Source organism: Ictidomys tridecemlineatus, chromosome 5 (assembly GCF_052094955.1).
Source record: "Ictidomys tridecemlineatus isolate mIctTri1 chromosome 5, mIctTri1.hap1, whole genome shotgun sequence".
In the NCBI taxonomy this organism is placed as follows: domain Eukaryota; kingdom Metazoa; phylum Chordata; class Mammalia; order Rodentia; family Sciuridae; genus Ictidomys; species Ictidomys tridecemlineatus.
Genome location: NC_135481.1, coordinates 168,184,674 through 168,205,166, shown reverse-complemented (window position 1 = coordinate 168,205,166; position 20,493 = coordinate 168,184,674). Strand labels below are relative to the sequence as shown.

The following is a 20,493-nucleotide window of genomic DNA, read 5'->3' as shown; positions in this document are numbered from 1 at the left end:
AATTTTTGCTCTATAATATGCATGCATTAAATTCAGGAGACTATTTGTCTGTGATGTTTTAGCATGTGAAATTTAAATTTGCAGCAATTTTGTGTGTATCTTTCCAAATATGTAGAAGATGGCCTTATTTACTGTTACCTTGGAAACAGCAATGCCCAACTGCTACGCTTATTCTCTTTAGTACAATTAAAAATCATTTTATGGAGCAAATGTAATTTAAAATATTATCCTCAAGCATAGATTTTAATTATGAAATAGGTAATGATGGTTAGTGTTAAAATTATGTGGAAAACTAAATATAGCTTTATAATAGAAAACATGTCAATGCCTTTAAAAACTTGTCTTAATCAATAAATGTATCACTGGACTTTTCCTTTACAAGTTATTTACAAATATTCTGATTATTGGTAAAGGATCTTGATTACAGGGTTAATAATTCTATGAAATTATAAAAATGCCATGCTTCATTTTTTTCCCAAAATTTTCTTAATAATTGGTGACCTTGAAGTATCTCTTATCAGTTAGTCTTTCTTCAGTAACTCCTGAATGGGACTTTCCATTGTAGTGTATGTTGACATACATGTTTTTTTCTTATATTTTTAGGACTCCACTATTGTTACTCCAATTATTTTGAGGACTGACCCTCAGGGATTTTTCTTTTACTGGACAGATCAAAATAAGGTAAGAAATGAGATATGTCTTTCATAATTTTTCCCATTATTACTGCTTTGCAAAATATCTATTTAATTGAATTAATTAAGTATATCCAGTTCACAGGTGCCTCTTAGGAATTTGTTTATAGATTCTGCTTTCAAAGAACAGCTGAGGTCAAATGTCTTAGGACTTTTCAAGAATACTGATTTGAATCATTAGATTTGTTAAAACCCCAAATAATTGGTAATTTTCAGTTTTGCTTATATTATTTGTTAGGACAAGAATATGCAAATTATGAACTGGATTTGGTGTAGAACATAATTAGGCAGTGTTGCTGGTTGAAGTCCTTGCCTATAAAGAATGAAGAGAAATGATGAGAAAATCACTTTTGACCCAATGACCATAGCCTTGACTTTTCCTTTTCCTTTCTTCTCCCCTGTGTTGTTCATTAAGAATTCTTCCAGCATCAACAGGAATTTGGCCTTGATAATTTACTCATGTTAGAAAATCAAGGATAAGAGTCCTCTAACTTTTCCCTTTAGGTTTCAGAAGTCTTCCCAAATTAGCTTTTTGCCCACAATACCAGGAATTTAATATCTCATTTATTATGAAACCAATTGATGATCCATACTGAATTATTAAAAAGTAGAATGTCTGAAGATCATAAGATTTATTTGAGGCTTAACAGGCATTTAGACGAGAATATTCATAGAAAGTGGTTATTATTTCAAAAGTTATTGGCGTAATTCTACCCTTGAACCTAAGAGGCACCAAATACAGAATATTTTCGTCCTCTGAGTACTGAGATTTGGAGAGATGGGTTAGAGTGCCTTTGAAGTGCTAAATACATTTTGAAACCAATAGAATAGGAATAGAATACCTTAGACTATCTGGGAGACCTAGGATTACTGGAGAAGAGTGTCCAAAATGTTAACTCTTTCAAATCTCCTCATTAGATCTCTGGTATCCAGAGTTCCTGGAATTATCCCTCTCACCTTCCACCTTTGGGGCAATGTCAATTACATCTTTGAGCAGTGACTTGGAATGGCCCTGTGCATCGGCAATTGTGCAGGGCAGAGTGAGCCTTGGGGAAAGGTTTTAGGGTACTGGAAAGTAATGTCTGGTCCCAGGGGCTAGTCCTGAATGGGCCCATTTACATATTACCCCAAAGGCAGATTTCAGCCTTGTGGTCCTAGAGTTATTTTCTAAATACTGTATGTGCATCCTGCAACCATCTGTGGCCACATATGTGGGACTGAACCATAGACTATGCTCATGTCAAAAATTATGTCTGAGTAAGATTTCATATTTAATGTTCACGTTTATTACTGGGTGTGTTAATCACTTTGGCTTAGACATTATGTTTGGTTTCCTGCTGTTATGTATAAAACAATGGCTTGAAAGAGTTTTTTTTTTCTCCTCCAAATGCTATTTTTAGAGCTGTTGGAGCTATATTCCTGAAAGATATATTTATAATGCCTAGAGCTTTTCTTAAGGTTGGGTATTTGTACAAGAGACCAAACTGTCAGTTTGATTTTTCAACTTGTAAATCAAGCTTCTATAAAAGCAAGAGAAGATATTTTGGGATTTTTAAATAATTCATGGAGACTCAGTTAAGCATCCCTTGAAGACCAATCATAAATATTTCTTTGCTGAAGAGAAAGGGCTTAAGACCAAAGGTTCTTTGATGCACTTCTATTGTTCCATGAACCTGATATTTTGACCCATGCTTATTTTCAAATATGGGAAATTTTCTTTTAGTTTTTTTACACTAGCCTTTTTCTCTTGGTCCTAGTTATGTATTTGACCAATTGAAACAAGTAATGTGGGTAGCAATTCCTTTTATCTCTTTTTATGAATATTAATCTTACAGTTCTAGATAGAGATGGTACATTTCCCTTTTCCATTTTAGATTCCTAATTCATTACTCAGTCATTTTTCAGTTCAGAGGTTTACTTTTTGGTCAATGATTATATATCTTAGAATCTAAAAAATGAAGAGATGTAAGAAAAACAAACTTAATATGCTTTCAAGTTTGTCATTTTCTTTCTGGCTTTATGCCTAGTCCCAGAACCAGGACAAGAGATGCATTCACTCTTAGGATATGGACTGTTATAGGAATGTGTTCTAGCAAACGTAGATTAGAAGAAATGGTGCATACAACGAACTTTGATACATCAAGCTTGTAGTCAGCATTTTTGCATAAAACCATCTGATGGTTCTTGGTGGAATTGTGCAATCATGATGTGACTTAGAGAAGTATTTTAATTATGATATATATATTTTTCCTGGCAAGTATTCTTAAGAATCTATTTCATGTTATTATAGTGATCCTATCTCAGAAAAAAAATATGATGCTTTTGTTTGGCCTTTGATGTTGCACACTCATTTTCCATTGGTTGGGGACCTTTCATTGGTATTTATTATAATATGCCTCTTTTGACTTCTTCTTTTGACCTTTTTTTGTAACATATTCCTTCTGTGGTTCATGATGCTTATACCAGAGCATTTTGATTAGCAATCACCTAAGCCTTGCGTGCTTACAAGTGATTTGAGTGTCTTTAAGAAGTTCTTGCTAAAGAGTGTTATTAAAGAGAGCTTTCTTTTTCTAGCTTTGGAAAAAAAAAAAACCCACCATTTGTACTGTCTAACTCCTGTCCTTTTCTGCTTATGGCTACATTGTACCTCTTACCTGAGCTCCCCCCATTCTAAGCTTTTGGCTTTTCCTCCATAGACAGTGACATGTTGCCTTCCCCAGCCCTTCCTTTGATGCGTCATCCTCGAAATGATAGGTGCCAAAGAAGACAGCACAGATGAAAGATTTCAGAATTAAAAACCAGAGCTGGCAAGTCATTTTTAGGTAACTGAAATGGGTTTCAGTGAAACAGTGACAGGATTTGGGGGTTTGGTGGAAACAGATAAATATGAAAATCATTTTTAGGAAGAAATGTTCATACTTTTTAACCAGCTCTGGACTTATTTTGACAATTCTTCCCGTTTATGGTTGGTTCTGTAAAATCTTATTGAATAAAATTAGCAAATGCAGCTTTCTGAATATAACTATTTTGAGCACAGTGGTTTTTCTAGTGTAAATGTAGATTTATGTGAAGAGGATAAGTTTATTTCTAAGTCACGGGTGAGAAGGGGCTCCTGTCTAGCTGGAGTAGTGAAGTGCTGAATTAGGATATGACTTTCTTTTGTTTTGGATCTATGCCATATGGGTACCAGTAACCATATCAGGAAGTGTCAGCCATGAGAAGTATGTGATCAACAAGATTCTGCAGCAGAGTTTTGAAGGAAAGACTGAAGCAGAAAAGAGGGTCAATGTGAAAGAGCTAACACCTTTCTGTAGGCCAAGGAAGGTACTAAACCTTCTCTTTGCAACTCGATGCCCTGCTTGTATGCCAAGGTTGGTGTAAAAATAAAACAAGTTGCTACTAGTTCAGATCTGAAGTTCACTGTAGTTTGGTAAATGCTTCCTTGTATCCATAAAACAGGAGCTCAGAGGAAGGGAGGAGAAATTCATAATAAATTTTAAAATGAAAAACACACATTTTCAATGAAGGATTCTTACTACTTTCTTTGTTATAGATTTTTAATTTTGCAGAGAATATAAAGATATCTTTTTGTTCTTGTTGTTTGGAGAGAAAGTATAAAGCAGTCTAAATATTCTCAAGCCACACCATGGTGAACCCCAATCCTAGTCCTTTTTCTGAAGTCTACTGGTAATGGCTTCTTGGTTTCTTCCTGGGTTTCATTATTTAATTTTTTTTTTTTTTACTTTTATTTTATCTTTTTTTTGTGGTGGAAACTGGGGATTGAACTCAGAGTTCTCTACCACTGAGTTACATCCCTAGCCCTTTTATTTTATTTTTTATTTTGAGACAAGTTGCTGAGGCTGATCCTCCTACCTCAGCTTCTAGAATTGCTAGGATTGCACCATTATGCTTGTTTGGGTCTCCTTTTAATGAATCTGTGCAAGCATAAGTATGGAAATGTTTCATTCTATTTTGTTTATATTCACTTTTTTAAATAAATTTTTTTTAGTTGTTGATGGACCTTTATTTTATTTGCTTACTTACACATGGTGCTGGGAATCGAATGCAGTGCCTCACACATACAAGGCAAGTGCTCTACCGCTGAGCTACAACTCCAGCCCCTGCATTCCCTTTTTTAAAAAAATATGTATTTTTTAGTTGTAGTTGAACACAATAAATTTATTTTATTTACTTATTTTTATGTGGTGCTGAAGATCGAACGCAGGGCCTCACGCGTGCTAAGCCTAAGCAAGCGCTCTACCAGTGAGCCACAACCCCAGTCCCTGCTTTCACTTTTAATCCAACTTTCATCCTGTTATTTTTACTATTCCACAACTTGCTTTTTACTTCTCAGTATTTCTTATAGAAATTTTCATATGTGTATTTGCCTCATTCTTTTACATTACTCTATTGTATCCTAAAGAATAGATTGCTAACTTTTATTTACTAATAAAAGTGGTGGACCTTTGATGTTTATTTCTAATATGGAGCCATAGAAAGCAATAGTATAATAGAGAGTGATAGCCTTGTCTACATCTTTCTGAATATATGGTCCAGGGTATCCCTAAGGGAGATGCTTAGAAGTGCAATTGCTGATTGAAGTCTATACATATCCAAAATTCTAGCTATTGGCTGTGCTGTGCATTGTATAATAGCCCCCCCCCCCCCCCCGTCTTAATATGAGAGAAGCAGTTTTCTTAAATCTCACTAGTACTGCTAGGAAACATTCTGATTTTTGCCAATCTGATACAACAATTATATCTCTTTGTTTTAATCTACTACAGCCCGATTTGCTAGTCAACAATGTATATTTTCTTGCATGTTTTGGCTGGCTGTTTCTGTTCCTTCTTACATAGATTGCCTGCTTATACCTTCTGCCCTTGTGATGGTAGTTCTCTTTGCATTCTAAGTGTTAATTCTGTAACTGTTGTAAATGTTGCAAACTTCTTCCTGTCTGTGGCTTGTCTTGAATTTCTTTACATCAGATTCATGCATGACAAAAGATGGCTCAGAGCCTTAAACCTAATGCAGTCATATTTTAGTGTTCCTTTCCTGTTTTTCTACTCATCATACGTGTCACTGTCCTCATTATTAGTCTAGGTTTGTCTGGTTTCGTTTTCTGTGGCGCTAGGGATCCAATCACTGAGCTACATTCCCAGCCCTTAATCTTGGTTTTTAATCTATGTGTAATATATTTTGGTGGGAGGTAGAGTTCTCTAATTTCTTCAGATTATTAATCCTGTGGGTTGGTGCTGCCTATACTTTTCAGTTGTGGCCAGCTGCGGTAGCAACCCATAGCATGCCCCACACATTCTTTTCTTTTTACTACTCAAGATTCAACCCTGGGGCTCTCTGCTGCAGAGTTCCTTTTCTTGTTTTATCTCAAGACAGGGTCTCACTAAGTGTCTAAGTCTGGTCTGTAATTTGCAATCCTACTGCCTCAGCCTTCTGAGTTGATGGGATTACAAGCATGACCACCATGCCCAGCTAGCACCCCCTTTCTTGTGGCTTTCTTCCTGGCTTAGAGTGTGAAGCGTGGGGGAGGTGAGGTCTGCAGTGGCAAGATCCATCTGAGTCAGCGTTCCCATATGGTTCCTAGTGTGGGCACCTCCACAACTTGGTTTGATGGCCATAGAGTCTTTCATGCATTTCAGTGCCTGCAGACTTCCGCATTGTCATTTTCTACTTCATTCCTATTTATCTCCTGCCTTTTATACTTTCTGGTTCAACGAGTGCAAACATTATTGTTTACCCATGATCCTAGATTAAAGACATAAATTTATACCTGTGTATTTAGTCATTTCTAGGGACACAGGATAGGAGGGATTGGCTCTACCATCTGCTCCATCTGCCTGTCCTGTTCTGCTTTATGATTTTGCCTGAGACACCATTTGGGATTCTTGTACAGAGCGATGATTAAGTTTCTATAAATGGCAACTATAGATCACTTTCTCTTAACCTTAAATTCCTATACAGAGTTCAAAAACAAAGTTTAAAAGTTAAATATTTACCTAAGCCACAGTGACATTTCTTAGCATGAGTCCAGAGTTCAAAAAATATTTCGTACGATGTGTCATGAACCTCTACAAGAAGAGCTAGTGATTTCCTATTAAAAAAATACTCTGGCCTCCATTAAGAACTACTGAGCACACATTTTATGAATGGTCATTTAGCAGAGGAGCTTCCTCTTTAGGACCCCCTTGTCTACTATATTCCGGAAACGTCAGTTTTTGTCTTTCTTGGGTGAGACAAATGGAATAGGGGACTCTAGGGTTGACTGAGTGCTTGAAGGCATAATGATGTAGTTATAAATGAAGAAGATGAAGTTTATTTATTTTTATTTGTTAGCTATTCCCAAAGGCTGAAACAGTAACTGAAATTACCTTGGAAAGCAGCAAAATTCATGTGAAGATTGCTTTGTGAGGGCTGCAATTGTTCTTTGGCCTGGAGCACCTGTCTTTGCTGACTACCCAGCAGCATCAATGGATGAAGTCCTTTCCTTCACCTTCCCTGCATTTCCTTTGCTATTATTAGCAGTATCAATAACTAGAAGAGGCACAGTATCATGTCTGTGCCCTAGACCTTACTGCTGCACAGGACACTAGCTGGATACCAGTGGCCAGCCAGCTCTTGTATTCTTTTGCTCTTTTGGCCACTAGAGCTCACTTTGCCTTCTATGTAGCTGCTCAGAACTTTCTGGCAATTAACACTCGAACAGACGAAGAGATGGTGCAACTTAGAATTGTGTCTTTTATGGCATTGCACAGAGCATGCCTGTGGAGTGAAGCCCGTTACCCCTAATGGTAACTGGCTTGATGAGTTACCCTGTATGTTATCCTTCCCTTCCTGTATCACTTCCTCACTACTAATGTGTCTGAAAACCACCTCTAAAATAAACTTCTTTTACTAGAATCCTTGTGCAGGAACTTCTTAATGTGGATACATAATGCCTAACAACTTAATACAGATATTTCCTGATTAGGGATGCAAGGGAATTCCTTGGGTAAAAAGCACTGGAACATATTAGGTGAATACTTTGTCCAAAGCCAGAACTGGTTTTCCTAAAACAGTTTTGATTTGGGAAGCCTGAATCTGGTCACGAAAACAAGCTTTGAAGTTGTTGTAGCAGATGTGGGTTTGGGTTCTGGGTTTGCTGTCATTATACTTAATGAGTCATCTTCGGCAAATCTCCTGGACACTCTAAGCCTCAGTTTCTGCATCTGTAAGACAGGTATTGCTGTCTTAGAGTTGTTGTGAAGGTTGAATATAAAACATAAAGTGCCTAGCATCATGCACACTACCTTCTAAACTCTCCTTCCTCTCTGCTGGCTTTTGTATAACAAATAATTAGTCTCCAACTAAACAGTTGTCCATAATTAATTCTTAAGGACCACAAATGCACTGTTTTGAAAACCAACTGATTGTTTATTTATGTATACATTTCTATTGCTTTTTTTTCTTCTTCTTCAAGGCAACACTGACCTGTTTTCTGTTTAGACTCTTGTGGTCTTTTGATCCAGAGCACTGAAGCTTAGATCTGTTTGGGCAAACAAGATGTTTATTTATGTATTTCATAATGTTTTGAGAACAGAGCCAGGGAAGGCAAAAGAAGGGATTTATTACTTAAAAGACTTTTCCTCTGAGAATAATTTGCTAATAAATTCTCCATCATAGGTGAAAGTTTCTTAGACCATGAGGAACTTGAAACATCTTAAGAAACAAGCTTTAAGATGATTTAAAGAATTTTGATAGAAGAAAATGATATTATTCACAAGAATTAAATGCCACCATTTGTCTGTGCCTTCTTTTTATAAGATAACTGTTTCAGTATTATTACAGTTATTATTATAACAGTATTATTACATTGGTATCAGGTAGCTCTTTCTCATTCACACTGATTAGATCCTTAAAAATTAAACGTTTAGTGATTCTGAGCATAGTTTAAACAGATGTGGGTCAGATTGCTAGGAGCAAGTCTCTATTCCTCAGTTAGTACTTTTTGATACAAAAAATGGTATGAAATATTGAATTGGAAGAATAGGGAATTCATCTATGCATTGTTTAGAAGTTTTGTTTCTTGCCACAGGGAAAATCCATTGTCTTTTATAGTGAACAGAATTATCAGATACGTGGGAGTGACATGAAATTTTTCTTTCTTGTTGGAATTACAGATGTTGTAGATAGAGTATGCTAATTTAGTTGTTCTTGGGTTTATTTTCTTGCCAATTCAAGATTGTTTGATCCTCCTGATAGGGTCATATGGAGCTCTTTCTATGTTGAATCAGAAGATAAACCTCTTTTTGCCTGTTGATAAAACAAAGTTTAGATCAATAGTTGAGTTATGTAAGCTTCCCCCCCCACACAAAGACTCAAATAATATACTTCATTATTTCATTCTAGTTTTTGCATTTTATCATTGTTAATTTTATTTAAATGATTTAAAAAGGCAAAAAGGCAAACCCTGATTTAAGTAAATTATTGGGAAGTCAGTTCTTACATATAAGTAAGTTTCTCAAATCTAGGAAGGATTTGACATTTGCTAGTTCAGTTTGCACATACTTTTTCACTATTATTATTGTCATTGTCATTATCATTAGTACCAATAATAGCAAACACAGATATTGTTTTCTGCATGCCAAGCATCATTAATACATATTTGTGCAGTGTATATACATTTTGGGGGTATATATATCTAAATAGTATAGAAATTTGGTATGTAGAGTATATATTTATAGTGTATATGTAATCTATATATGCTATATGTATACTTTTATAGTGCACATCTATTCATAAACATATAGTGTGTATAATAATACACATAGATATTATTTATGAACACAACATACTATAATATACATAACTATCCTGTAATGCATACATACTATTAAATCATTTTCATAAGCCTCTGAAGGACAACACTATAATTATAAAGTGAATAAGTTGAAGTGCACACAGAGGTCATGTTTTGACCCTAAGTCCTGTTGTTGGTTAGTGGCAGAGTCAGGAGCAGAATCAAACCAGGTAGCCTGACTGTATGGCCTGGCTCTTACTTAAAAATCTGATTATTGTGTAATTTTGTTTACCTGTAGGATTTTTTTCCCTTAAATTTGTTAAAAAAAAAGCAAGAAACCTCAGTAGGCATAATACATTTGCCTGGATGAGACAAACTGTATGCAGAAGGGGTTCTCATTAATTCAGTAAACTTCCTGAGTGGATGTGCACACTCTGCCTTTCCTGTCCAGGGCATAGCCTATTTTCCTGCTGAAGTAATCCTCCATATGAGTACTCACAGGCTCCGCTAGATTCTGAATTATTTGACAATGATTGCATAATATTCCCTATATTGTACATAATAAGGCAGGAAATTACTAGAATTTTTTTAGAATGTTTCTCAAAATCCAAGAGTGAATCAAAATAGATTTTTCGGTTATATTCAGTGCATTAAAATTCATTTGCTTTCCCATTCCCTGAATGCTCCAGGTATTAGCCATTTGTTCTGTCTTTACTAAACACGTCCTCAGCATTAATATCCTGTTTGTGAACCTTTATGTTTTATTTTTCTAGATTCTATTAGATCAAGGCACTGTTTAAATTCCATAATTAATTAATTGAATTAGCTACATGTTTGAATAAGGGAACATGGAATTAAGAATAACCTTAAAGGTCTAAGGGTGTAGTTCAATGGTAGAGCACATACTTTTGGCATGCATGAGGTCCTTATTTCAGTCCGTAGCACATGTGTGAGCGCGTGCACGCACACACACACACACACACACACACACACATACACTAATTACAAAATTATTTCATTTTATATCTTAACTTTTATTTATGAATACAAAGCCAGATGTTATCTTAAATTGCCACATCATGTCATTTCTTATCAGTTTGTAGAAACCCTTCCCTTATTGACCCAGGTACCCAAGGAGGGAGAAGGATAATTTGCAGGTAAGATAGGAAGCTTGTTATTTAGTAACCTCTACATCATGCATTTGATAAAAGTGAAAGCACATTTCTTTCATTACAGTGTTTGGTTTTCACTCTGTCTTTTGTATGGAGTATGGATTGTGATGAGAATGATTTCACATGAGATTTCTCCCTGCTTTTGTGCCCAAACTCTCTCCTTTCTTAGGGACTCTGTCTGTAAACCGTGTTGCATCATGACAATCCATGCACCTGTGTGAATGAATGCTTCACTGAAAAGTTTTATGGGGCAGAACTAGTTGCTATACTGAGAAGCTAATGACTGTGCTGCTATACATAATGGATTCTATTTTTAGATGAACATTTGTTCCTCTTGTGTGGCTTCATTATGCAAGAGGACTGCAGTTCCAGGGCTATATTATGAATATTGAGGTATTAGAATCCAGAGTAGATGTGACCTTAGATATGTTGTGACTTTTGCATCAATTTGAGTCATGACGTAGTTTATAACTAGACAGAAAAAAAAAAATTAAAACAAAGCACCAAAACAATTTTTGGTGTTTGTAGGTTGAATTCTTCCAGCAGCTGGCGCCCCAAGCTCAAGTGACTTATTCAGGAGATGACCTCAGGAAACATGGAAAGGGCAGTGGGGAAGTGAGAGAGTCAAGGGAAGGCAGCCAGTGCAGGATGAGTTATCAGGTGAGTAGACAAAGGAAGCTCCATCCTGCTGACCATCTTGGTAGACAGTGCAGGGAGTTCCATCAGTTCTCTTTAGTCAGTGACTAAAGGCAGCTCTCTCAGGAGTATTGCTTCAGTTCTACTGCCAGCTTCTCTTAGTGGCTCAGAGGGTTCCAGGCAAGTGAGGCCCAGGTTCTGAGAAAACCCTCAGACATAGTTACAGTTGGAAGCTATCAGTTGGCATGTGTGAGAACACATGGCACCACCAGTGCTGGCTACTCTGGGGGCTTTAATTTTCAATGAACCAGATTTCGTACATCTATACCCAGGGTGCAAACTAGAGGCTGGACCTGTTCATAAACAGATCTTGCTTAGTTTGCATAATACCTTAAACACATAAACATGAGTTTTGGGCATTTAAAAACCTGGTGATTTAATTTGTAAATCTAGATTTCAAAAACAAAACAAAACAAACAAACAAAAACCCCAAACAAACAGAAAAAATGAGGTCCTTAGTTCAGTCCCTAGCATATGTGTGAGCGCATGTGCGCACGCACACACACACACATACACTACTCACAAAATTATTTCATTTTATATCTTAACTTTTATTTATGAATACAAAGTCAGATGTTATCTTAAATCGCCACATCATGTCATTTCTTATCAGTTTAAGAAATGCCTTAGCAGAAGGCATGCCAACCCACAGCATCATACTCACCATGGCCACATTTAATTGGAGTAGAGCAGCAGCTGCCTGCTTTAGACAGAGTTTGGTACCAAATCTACCACATTCCTCACCAAGCTACCCTACCTAATTTATATGACCAGCTTAGATGCTTGGGGGTAAATTTAAGGCTTCTGTGATAATATTCTGTACTAGAAGCTTCAGTAAACTCATGATTACAAAGCTTCATGTGAAATGTAGTTAATTCTGTCACAGTGTGCCTATTGGAGTACTATGGCAGAAAGAACTGAATTTTATAGAGGAAAAAAAAATGGTTGAAAGTTTGAGTATCCAGGTCCTGTTCTTAAGTGCCATAAGCAATTGATGCTCCAAGCCCTCTTCTTCTCTGTGAAATATGGATCTGAAGTATAGGAGCCCTGAGGTCCCTCTCCACTGTAAAAGGCTATTATTCCAAAGTGACTTTCACGTGCAGTTGTACTAAGGTAAGATTTATAAATATAACTCCTTTCAAAAGAATTCAAGTTGAATTGGACCATTAATCTAAGGGAAATAAGAATAGTGGGCTCTGGGATACCAAGCAGAGTGACTTCCTTTAGTAGAACAAAGGGGATTAATTTCTACCCTAGCCCAAGGCAGTGAGTATTGTCTGGTATAGCCAACCAAAGTGGCTACCCCTTCCGTCAGCATAGAGCTGAGCTGTCTGTACCATATCATGAAGACATGTGGCTTTTTACATGTTCACTTTGATTAAGATAAAATACAATTAAAAACTCAGTTTCTTACTCATACTAGTCATGTTTTCAGTGCTTTAAAGCCATCTATGGACAGTTACAGTTATACTCTTCTATCATGGTGGAAAATTCTTTTGGACACTGCTGCATAGTTTGGATTGGGAATAACTCTTCAGAGTCAGTGCAGTTTCCTTGCAATAAAAAGTTTTCTTGAACTGATGGAGAAAGAACCATTCTGTCTTTTGTGGGATTCTGGTCTACAAGTATGTGATATCTGGACCTGCTTTTGTTATTTTGTTATTTTGTTTTGTGGAAGAATATGCTGGTGTAGCTCAGACACTACTTTGAGAAGCAGAAGAGGGAAGCTAACCCTGCAGAAGACATACCAATTGCCTTAGTCTGTTTTGTGTTTCTGTGGCAAGATACTTGAGGCTGGGTACTATATAAATTAAAGGGATTTATTTGACCTTCAACAATTCTGGTGGCTGGTGGATCCAAGAATTGTGGCACCAGTGTCCTGGTGGGGAACACACCTGGTTGCATTACAACATGATTATTAAACTGACAGCATGCAGAAGAGGCCAAGTGCATGGGGTATCTTTATATTATAAAAGTTTTCATGAAAACTCACCCCCTCCTGCTAGAATTATACCAATCCCTTCTGAGGTTGATGCCATTAGTGTCTCAATTAATTTGCCTTAGGCCCCTCTTCTTAAAGGTCTAATTACTTCCACATTGCAACACTAGAGTCCCAACTTCTAGCATATGAAATTTTGGGGGACACATGCCAACCATATTTAAATCAGAACACGAGTGATGAACCCAGTAGTTGGTTACATCATGTGAGATGCCAAATTTTCCATTTTAATTCCATAAGCTAATCAATCCCTTCATTTTCTAAGCCAGTTTAAGATGAGCTGTTTGTCAGTTTAAAGATTACAAACTGATATGCTGGACATTCATTTATTTGAAGGAAGACAGGGACTCGTATATGAAGGATTCAGCTACATCTGCCCCATGAACATGAAAGACAAATAAAAGAGGGGATAATATTTATGAACAATTTATATACTCAGTGACTACCATTTCTTGCCTAAGACATTGCTGTCTTATATATTTTTCTAATTTGAGCTTTAGCTATCCATGATAATTTTATCAACTTCTAATTACCACAAGGGAAGGCTATTTCTTGAAAATCTTGGAGAAAATTGCACAAATAATATGAGGCTTTGGCAATTTTGTATATGAACCTAATATTCTGTCTAGATTGTACCAGGAAGATTTGTAGGGAAGGAAAGTAGAATTTATTGGTAAACTGTTGTGTTGCAGACCTTGTGCCAGTGTGCTCAATGTGAAATATTTTATTGATGCATCATTTGGTTGTTTTTTTTTCCATTTTGCATCAAGGAAAATGAGTCTATGGGTAGGTAGGGTAATTCTTTCCCTGGAAGGCTCTTTTGAACCCTGACAGTTTAGAATGAAGTGCTGTTGTCTGTGTCTAGGAATACCTATGGTTTTCTTTTACTAAGTAGAAATTAACTCATTGTGTTTATTTTGTCAAACTGCTTTTACTTGCGCAATAGAGGATGGAGTCCTTAAATACAGGGACATTACCTAATTCATTTTGCATTTCTGGTATGCTGCTAATATACAGTAGTTGCTCAATCAATGTTTGTCAAGTGAATTTGAAAGGCTGTGCAGCTTGTCTAAAGCTAGGGTTCACTAAAGTGGTAGAAAGCTGGATCTGTCCAAAGCCAGTGCTCTCTCTTACCATTGATCATTTGTTAAAACCTCCCTGATAAATCTCCACTGCCCCACTCTTGGCAATTTGTGTGAACTTCTACTTCCTGTAGAAGAGGGAAAGCACTGTAGGGCATCCCCACCTACATCCTGCTATCTGTCCCAGAGGCACAGCAACTGCTCTGTTCCTTGTTTGCAACTGTATTTTTTTTTTCCCCAGCCCATTTCTACCTCTTTGGTCCTGTACCCTAGTTTTTCTGTTATTTTACACTAGCATTTATTTCTTTTCCTATTATCTGTGTTAACAGTATTTCCCCTATAGCCAGATGTGTACCATCAATATTTAACATGACGTGCCACTTGTATATTAAATAGAAACCCTACACTCTCTCTGGACCCTTATGCTTGCTTTCCTTTTTATCGTCTTCATTCTCAGCAAACTTCTGGAAAGACTTGCTTATGTTCTCCTTTTCACCTGCTCCTCAATTCGTATCAACCTGGATTCTGTTCCTGTCCCTTCTCCAAACTCCTTTTTCTAAACCCACCAGTGACTTTCACATTTTGAAACGTATTGACCCTTTTTAGCTCTCTTGGTGCTTGACCTTGCATCAGGATTTTATATATTCTCATTTCTTGACTTGAATTCCGGTTTCACATTATCATCCAGTATCCTGTCCCTGACATAACTGAAACCAAGCATTTCCATGATTGGTACCCTGCCTTTCTTACCTTCATGCCTGACCTGGTCCTGCTGCTATACTAGGTACTACCTTCCTCTGAGTTGTCCAGTTCTGGACCCTGGAAATCTTCCTTAACATCTTCTCTACCCTCCATCAATCTCTTGGGCCCTTCCTTTTGTGCTATGATCACACAAACTACATTAGTCCTCTTCTGTTTCCCCAGATGTGGTACATTCTTTTCTGCTTGAAGTCTTCACATTAATTTCCCTCTGCTTGGAATATATATACTGTCTTTCCTGCTAAATTACCCCCTCCATTGCTTAGCTATCATTTTTGCAGTTGTAATCAATTATTTTTACATATTTTTATAACATCTAGCTCCCCTGTTAAGACCGTTGACTCAATGAGAGTGGAGTCCAGTATTGTTCTGGTCAATGTTTAAGAAGTGATTTTCCTATGAGGGCAAATGATTTGTGGCATTAGCTGTTTTCCATGGTATAAATACCCATGCTGTGTCTGATTTCATGAGACCTGTGCTTTGTGACTGAGCATGGACTTGGGTCAAGAAGGCACAGTTGGCTCTAGTGAGCTTGTGCACGCACTCCAGTGCATCAAGGGGACAGATGCACATTTCCTCTTCACTACTGTACTCTCACAATTTGCTTGGCATATTGCAACTTCTCTGTCACTGTTCATTAGAGGGATAAATGTATTTTTCTTTCTGCTTAGCAATGTGGCCAAAAATTGGTAATGTTTCAGATAAAAATGACATAAAATCTGTCAGTAGAGAATTGGACTAGGCTTTAGAATTTAGTATATCCAATCCCTTCATTTTCTCTGTTAGCATTGAGGGTCAAGAAGTGGAGCCTACCACAATCAGCCAGTTAACTCATAAGAGTTCAAATTAAAATGTACATCCCTTAAGTTCCAACCAAGACTCCACTGTGGCACATTGTCATTAAAAACAAAAACAAAAACCTCCAAAAAGTAATTTCTCTTATACTAATGATATAGTTCAGGAGCTATTATTAGTGATGAAGTTGGTTATTTCTTATCTGTTAAGACAGATTTTGTTTTTTATCTTTTCCCTCTTAATTTCCCAATGCAGTTATTTATAGAATGAAGATAATCCATCAACTTTTGGTATCTAGTCCTAAAACAACAGCTATGTATTCAGATCACCTTTTTTTTTTTGATATTGGGGATTGAACTCGGCAGCACTGAACCACTGAACCATATCCCCAGCCCCATTTTGTATTTTTATCTGGAGTCAGGGTCTTACTGAGTTGCTTAGAGCCTCACTAAGTTGCTGAGGCTGGCTTTGAACTGGAGATCCTCTTGTCTCAGCCTCTCCAGCTGCTGGGATTACAGGTGTGCACCGCCGCACCTGGCTCAGATCGTTTTTCCATGGGTTGATGATCTGGCATAGACTCTGGTGGATCATTTTCTGCTCTCAGCTCCCCTGGCTTCGGCAGTTCTGTGTAGCATAGACATGTGGTTCTGCTGATCACACTGGGGTCTCAAGTCTGAGGCTTCAGTAGCACGGCTGGCTGATTGGCTTGTACCTGGTCCATGTGGTCTCTTCTGCTCCAAAAGGCTAGGCCAGCTTGTTCTTGTGGGATACTGGCAGAGTTCCAAGGGAGTAGAAGCAGAAAGGCCCAAGAAACAGAATTGCCATACTGATGTCTCTGCCATATATTATATGCCAAATGAAATCATGCATCAAGTAAGGACATAGACCTCTCCTATAAAATGAGAAGCCCTGCAGAGTTACATTGCAAATAGTCTGGATCTTCAAAGGGGAATCATTTATAGCTAGTTTTACAATCAAATGCACAAATCAATTTTTTCTCTAAAATTAATAGAAGATTCTCTCTCTGCTAGTGGAGTGTTTCCTGGAACAAAACATCTTTCAGAAATATTGAGCTTCCTCATCTTTCAGAAATATTGAGGCAATGTGACACCCCATCCAGGAAATTGTGTTAATTGTATATACCAACATTAGAGTGCTTGAACTTCTCTGAGGTAGAGTGTTTCTCTATACCTTCGATTTAGATGTTCTCAATTGATGTCCTGAAAGGAAAAAGTACCTTTGAGGTCATGGGGAGGTAAATTTACCTCCTGACCCAGTGTTCAGATGGGATCCTCCAAGGAACAGCTGTTAAAACCAGTTTGTTTGTTTGTTTGTTTGTTTGTTTCGGTGTCACTGAGGAATGAGGTGTGTTGGGGACAATTGTGACAAGAGAGACATCTCTTTTGAGGTTTCCTGTTTATTGGCTTGGCCAGTTTTCTGTCACTATAACAAACACCAGAGACAATCAACTTAGAGAAAAAAGTTATTTTGGTTCAGAGTTTGAGAGGTTCCAGTCCATGACCAGGTGAACCCATTGTTTTTAGGCCTCTGGTGCAGGGGCCAGATGGCAATGATTGGAGCATTTGACAGAAAAAAAAACCCCATCACTGCATGACTGGGAAACAACCGAGAAAGAAGAAGGGATTGGGCTTTATCCCATTGATGACACCCATAATGACCTGAAGAACCCCCACTAGGGACCGCCAAGCCAGGGACCAAGCCTTTAACACGTGGGCCTTTGGGGGCATTAGAGAGCCAAACTGTAGTAGTTGTCACTAATCTCTTGCTTGGTTGTACTTTTATTCTCCTCTCTTTTAGTGATTTTTCAGTGACTGGAAGTCTTTTTAACTTTATATATATACTTGGATCCTGTGCTGGGAACATGGAAATAACTCTAAATCTGCAAGAACACGGAGCAAGTAGATAGTAAGCCTCAGGATTCTCCACTGTTGAAAAAATGATCACGGGGAATTTTCCATAGCAGAGAGATGGAAATCATTGCAGACCTCTTCTTCTATCCTGGGGTCTACAACATGCATTTTTCTGGGATGAGAAACACAGGCGTTTGACTGAGGGCGAATTCAGTAGGGTTTTTGTCAATGAGGCACGGGAAGGGAACAGTCCTTACTCTGAGCTCATCTTTTTTTTTTAAGCTGAGTGTGCTCTGGGAAGATGCAGGTGTCAGCGTATTTATATCTAACGGAGCCCACAGGGCATGCGGTGAGGGGAAGGAAGGCTGTTATCTGGTGGATGTACATTGGGCTGGGGAGCCACCGAGGTTGAAAAGTTCAGTTTATTGCCACCTCTTCACTTTGTGCTGCGACGAGTTAGTTAGTTCACGACCTCCTGTAATTGTTCTTTTGTAAGGTACCCCATGTGAGATCAGAGACTCTGAAGTCCACCTCCCTGGGTTTAAAACCTGGATCAAGCACAGTGTGTCTCTGGGGACAAAATTTAACCAGCCTGTACTCCAGGTTTCTCTTCTGCACAGTGGAAATAACGAATATACCTCATAGAATTCTTGTGAGGATTAAATGAGATAACACATTCAAAACACTCAACAGAGCACACAGTGTAAATGTTCCGTGGGTGCTGGCCGATTTTAGTAAAAAGTCTTAATAAATTTGAATACATATTGTGTGGATTTGAACTATGACAGGGGAGGTGGATTTCAGAGTCTCTGATCTTACATGGGGTACCTTACAAAAGAACAACTAACTCCACACAGCACAAAGTGAAGAGGTGGCAATAAACTGAACTTTTCAACCTCAGTGGCTCCCCAGCCCAATGTACACCCACTAGATAACAGCCTTCCTTCCTGTCGCCGCATGCCCTGTTGAACTATGACAGTTATTCAGATATTTCTAATTCATGTTCTCACTAAGTTGCTTAGGGCCTCACTGGGTTGCTAAAGCTGACCTCAAACTTGCAATCCTCCTGCCTCAGCCTCCTGACCCTCTGGGATTACAGGCATGAGCACCTAGCTCTATATCTTTTTATACTCAATTTAATTGAAAAATCAGGATTTCAAAGAAAGGCCAGTATCTACAATCGCAGAAATACTCACAAGTTACAGATATGTTCTGTGATTGGAGGACAACCTACGAGTGGGTGTGTCCACCCAGATTCCCAGGACCTCTGGTCATAGATCATAGAGCCTGAACTAAGACAACACCACGTGATTCATGTGACCTGTGTCTAAATTGCCTCTGCCCAATGAACCTTAAGAATGGAAGGCTGAGTGGAAGGACATAGTTTGTACTCAAACTAACCCTTTGGACAGGGTGGTCCAGATGGTTCTGGAGTATGAGATTGAATATTGATTTACCTTTGTGAACACAAGTCCCATGTCTGATTTCTTTTGTGCTTCTGGCTGCTTTCAGCAAGACATCTTATGTTAAGAGAATGGCGTTGGGGTTTCAATCAAGATGGCTTGAGTCAATCAGTTAGAGGACACTGACTCGGTTTCTCCACTGGTCAATGTCAGTGTTCTACCGGGTTCCTGGGATTATGCACCAACCATTCCACATAGTTTTGAGTGCCAGTATTATGCTCTGGCACTGTTGTATTAACTCCATCTAGACATGTCTATTTAAATTAATAAGTTATTTTATTTGTTGTAAGGACAAATAGAAAATCTTATTGACTCTGGGAAAGAATGGCAAATATTTATTGCAATGTCGAAAGGAGCTACACATGGATGTTTACAAAATACATAATAAACTCTATTTAAAAAATGGAAGTAAAACGAGGGAAGCACTTAGAAGTATATCTTTGAAATGAATCAGCTTCATTCAAAATGTAAGTGGAAACATTGGGGTAGGAAAAAAATGTCATTTGCGGAATTATTTTAAATGATATCTAAATTTTTAGATTTAAAGTTCCGGATGGGAAAAAAGACAATCATTGCTTTGAACTTCTTAGGAGAAGAAAATTTAAAAATTGAGGAAACAGGCTGAGAAATGGACATTATTTATTTTTGTTTTTTTGACCTATTATATTAAACAGCTACATTTGGTGATCCTTAGTCTGTGGCTTTATACAAAAAACGAAAAATGGTGGTGATGGTGGTAGGGGCTTGAGCCATATGAAATTGCTGTAATTATAGATAAAAAGTGGTCAAACATGGGCAGTTTTATGTAATCCAGCAAGGCAGTCATTCTGAAAGAGCAACAGTGTTACTTTTGCTAAATTGTCCATCTAATGATAACAGTTTAGAATCTGACATTGAAGTGTGAACATAAATTAGCTTCTCGATTGTTAACAGCTATGATTTTACTCTAAAATAGCAGTGTTTGCTGCAACATTTTATGAAGAACATTAGAGACACTGTTACTTTCAATCATCTGTATAGTTTCCTCTTGTTTAGTTATACACATTTAAGTGAGTACAAATATGATTTTTGCTTAAAGGTCAGCTTCAAATTAGAGGTTGGGGTAATAAGCTTGAAGTTAATTTTTCATTGTTTCTCATTTTATTTGTGAGTTATGCTGGTTTTTCTTGTTGT

General features: G+C 37.6%; 1 protein-coding gene across 2 annotated transcripts in view; it reads left to right on the top strand.

Moving 5' to 3' along the window:
- The window catches only part of Plcb1 (phospholipase C beta 1), a 710,898-nt gene that overhangs the window by 19,568 nt on the left and 670,837 nt on the right, over nucleotides 1–20,493 (top strand). For both annotated transcript variants that reach the window (XM_005320485.4, XM_005320486.4), the window contains exon 2: nucleotides 604–681. In XM_005320485.4, coding sequence (XP_005320542.2) covers nucleotides 604–681 — 78 coding nt within the window. The remainder of the gene's footprint in view (nucleotides 1–603; nucleotides 682–20,493) is intronic.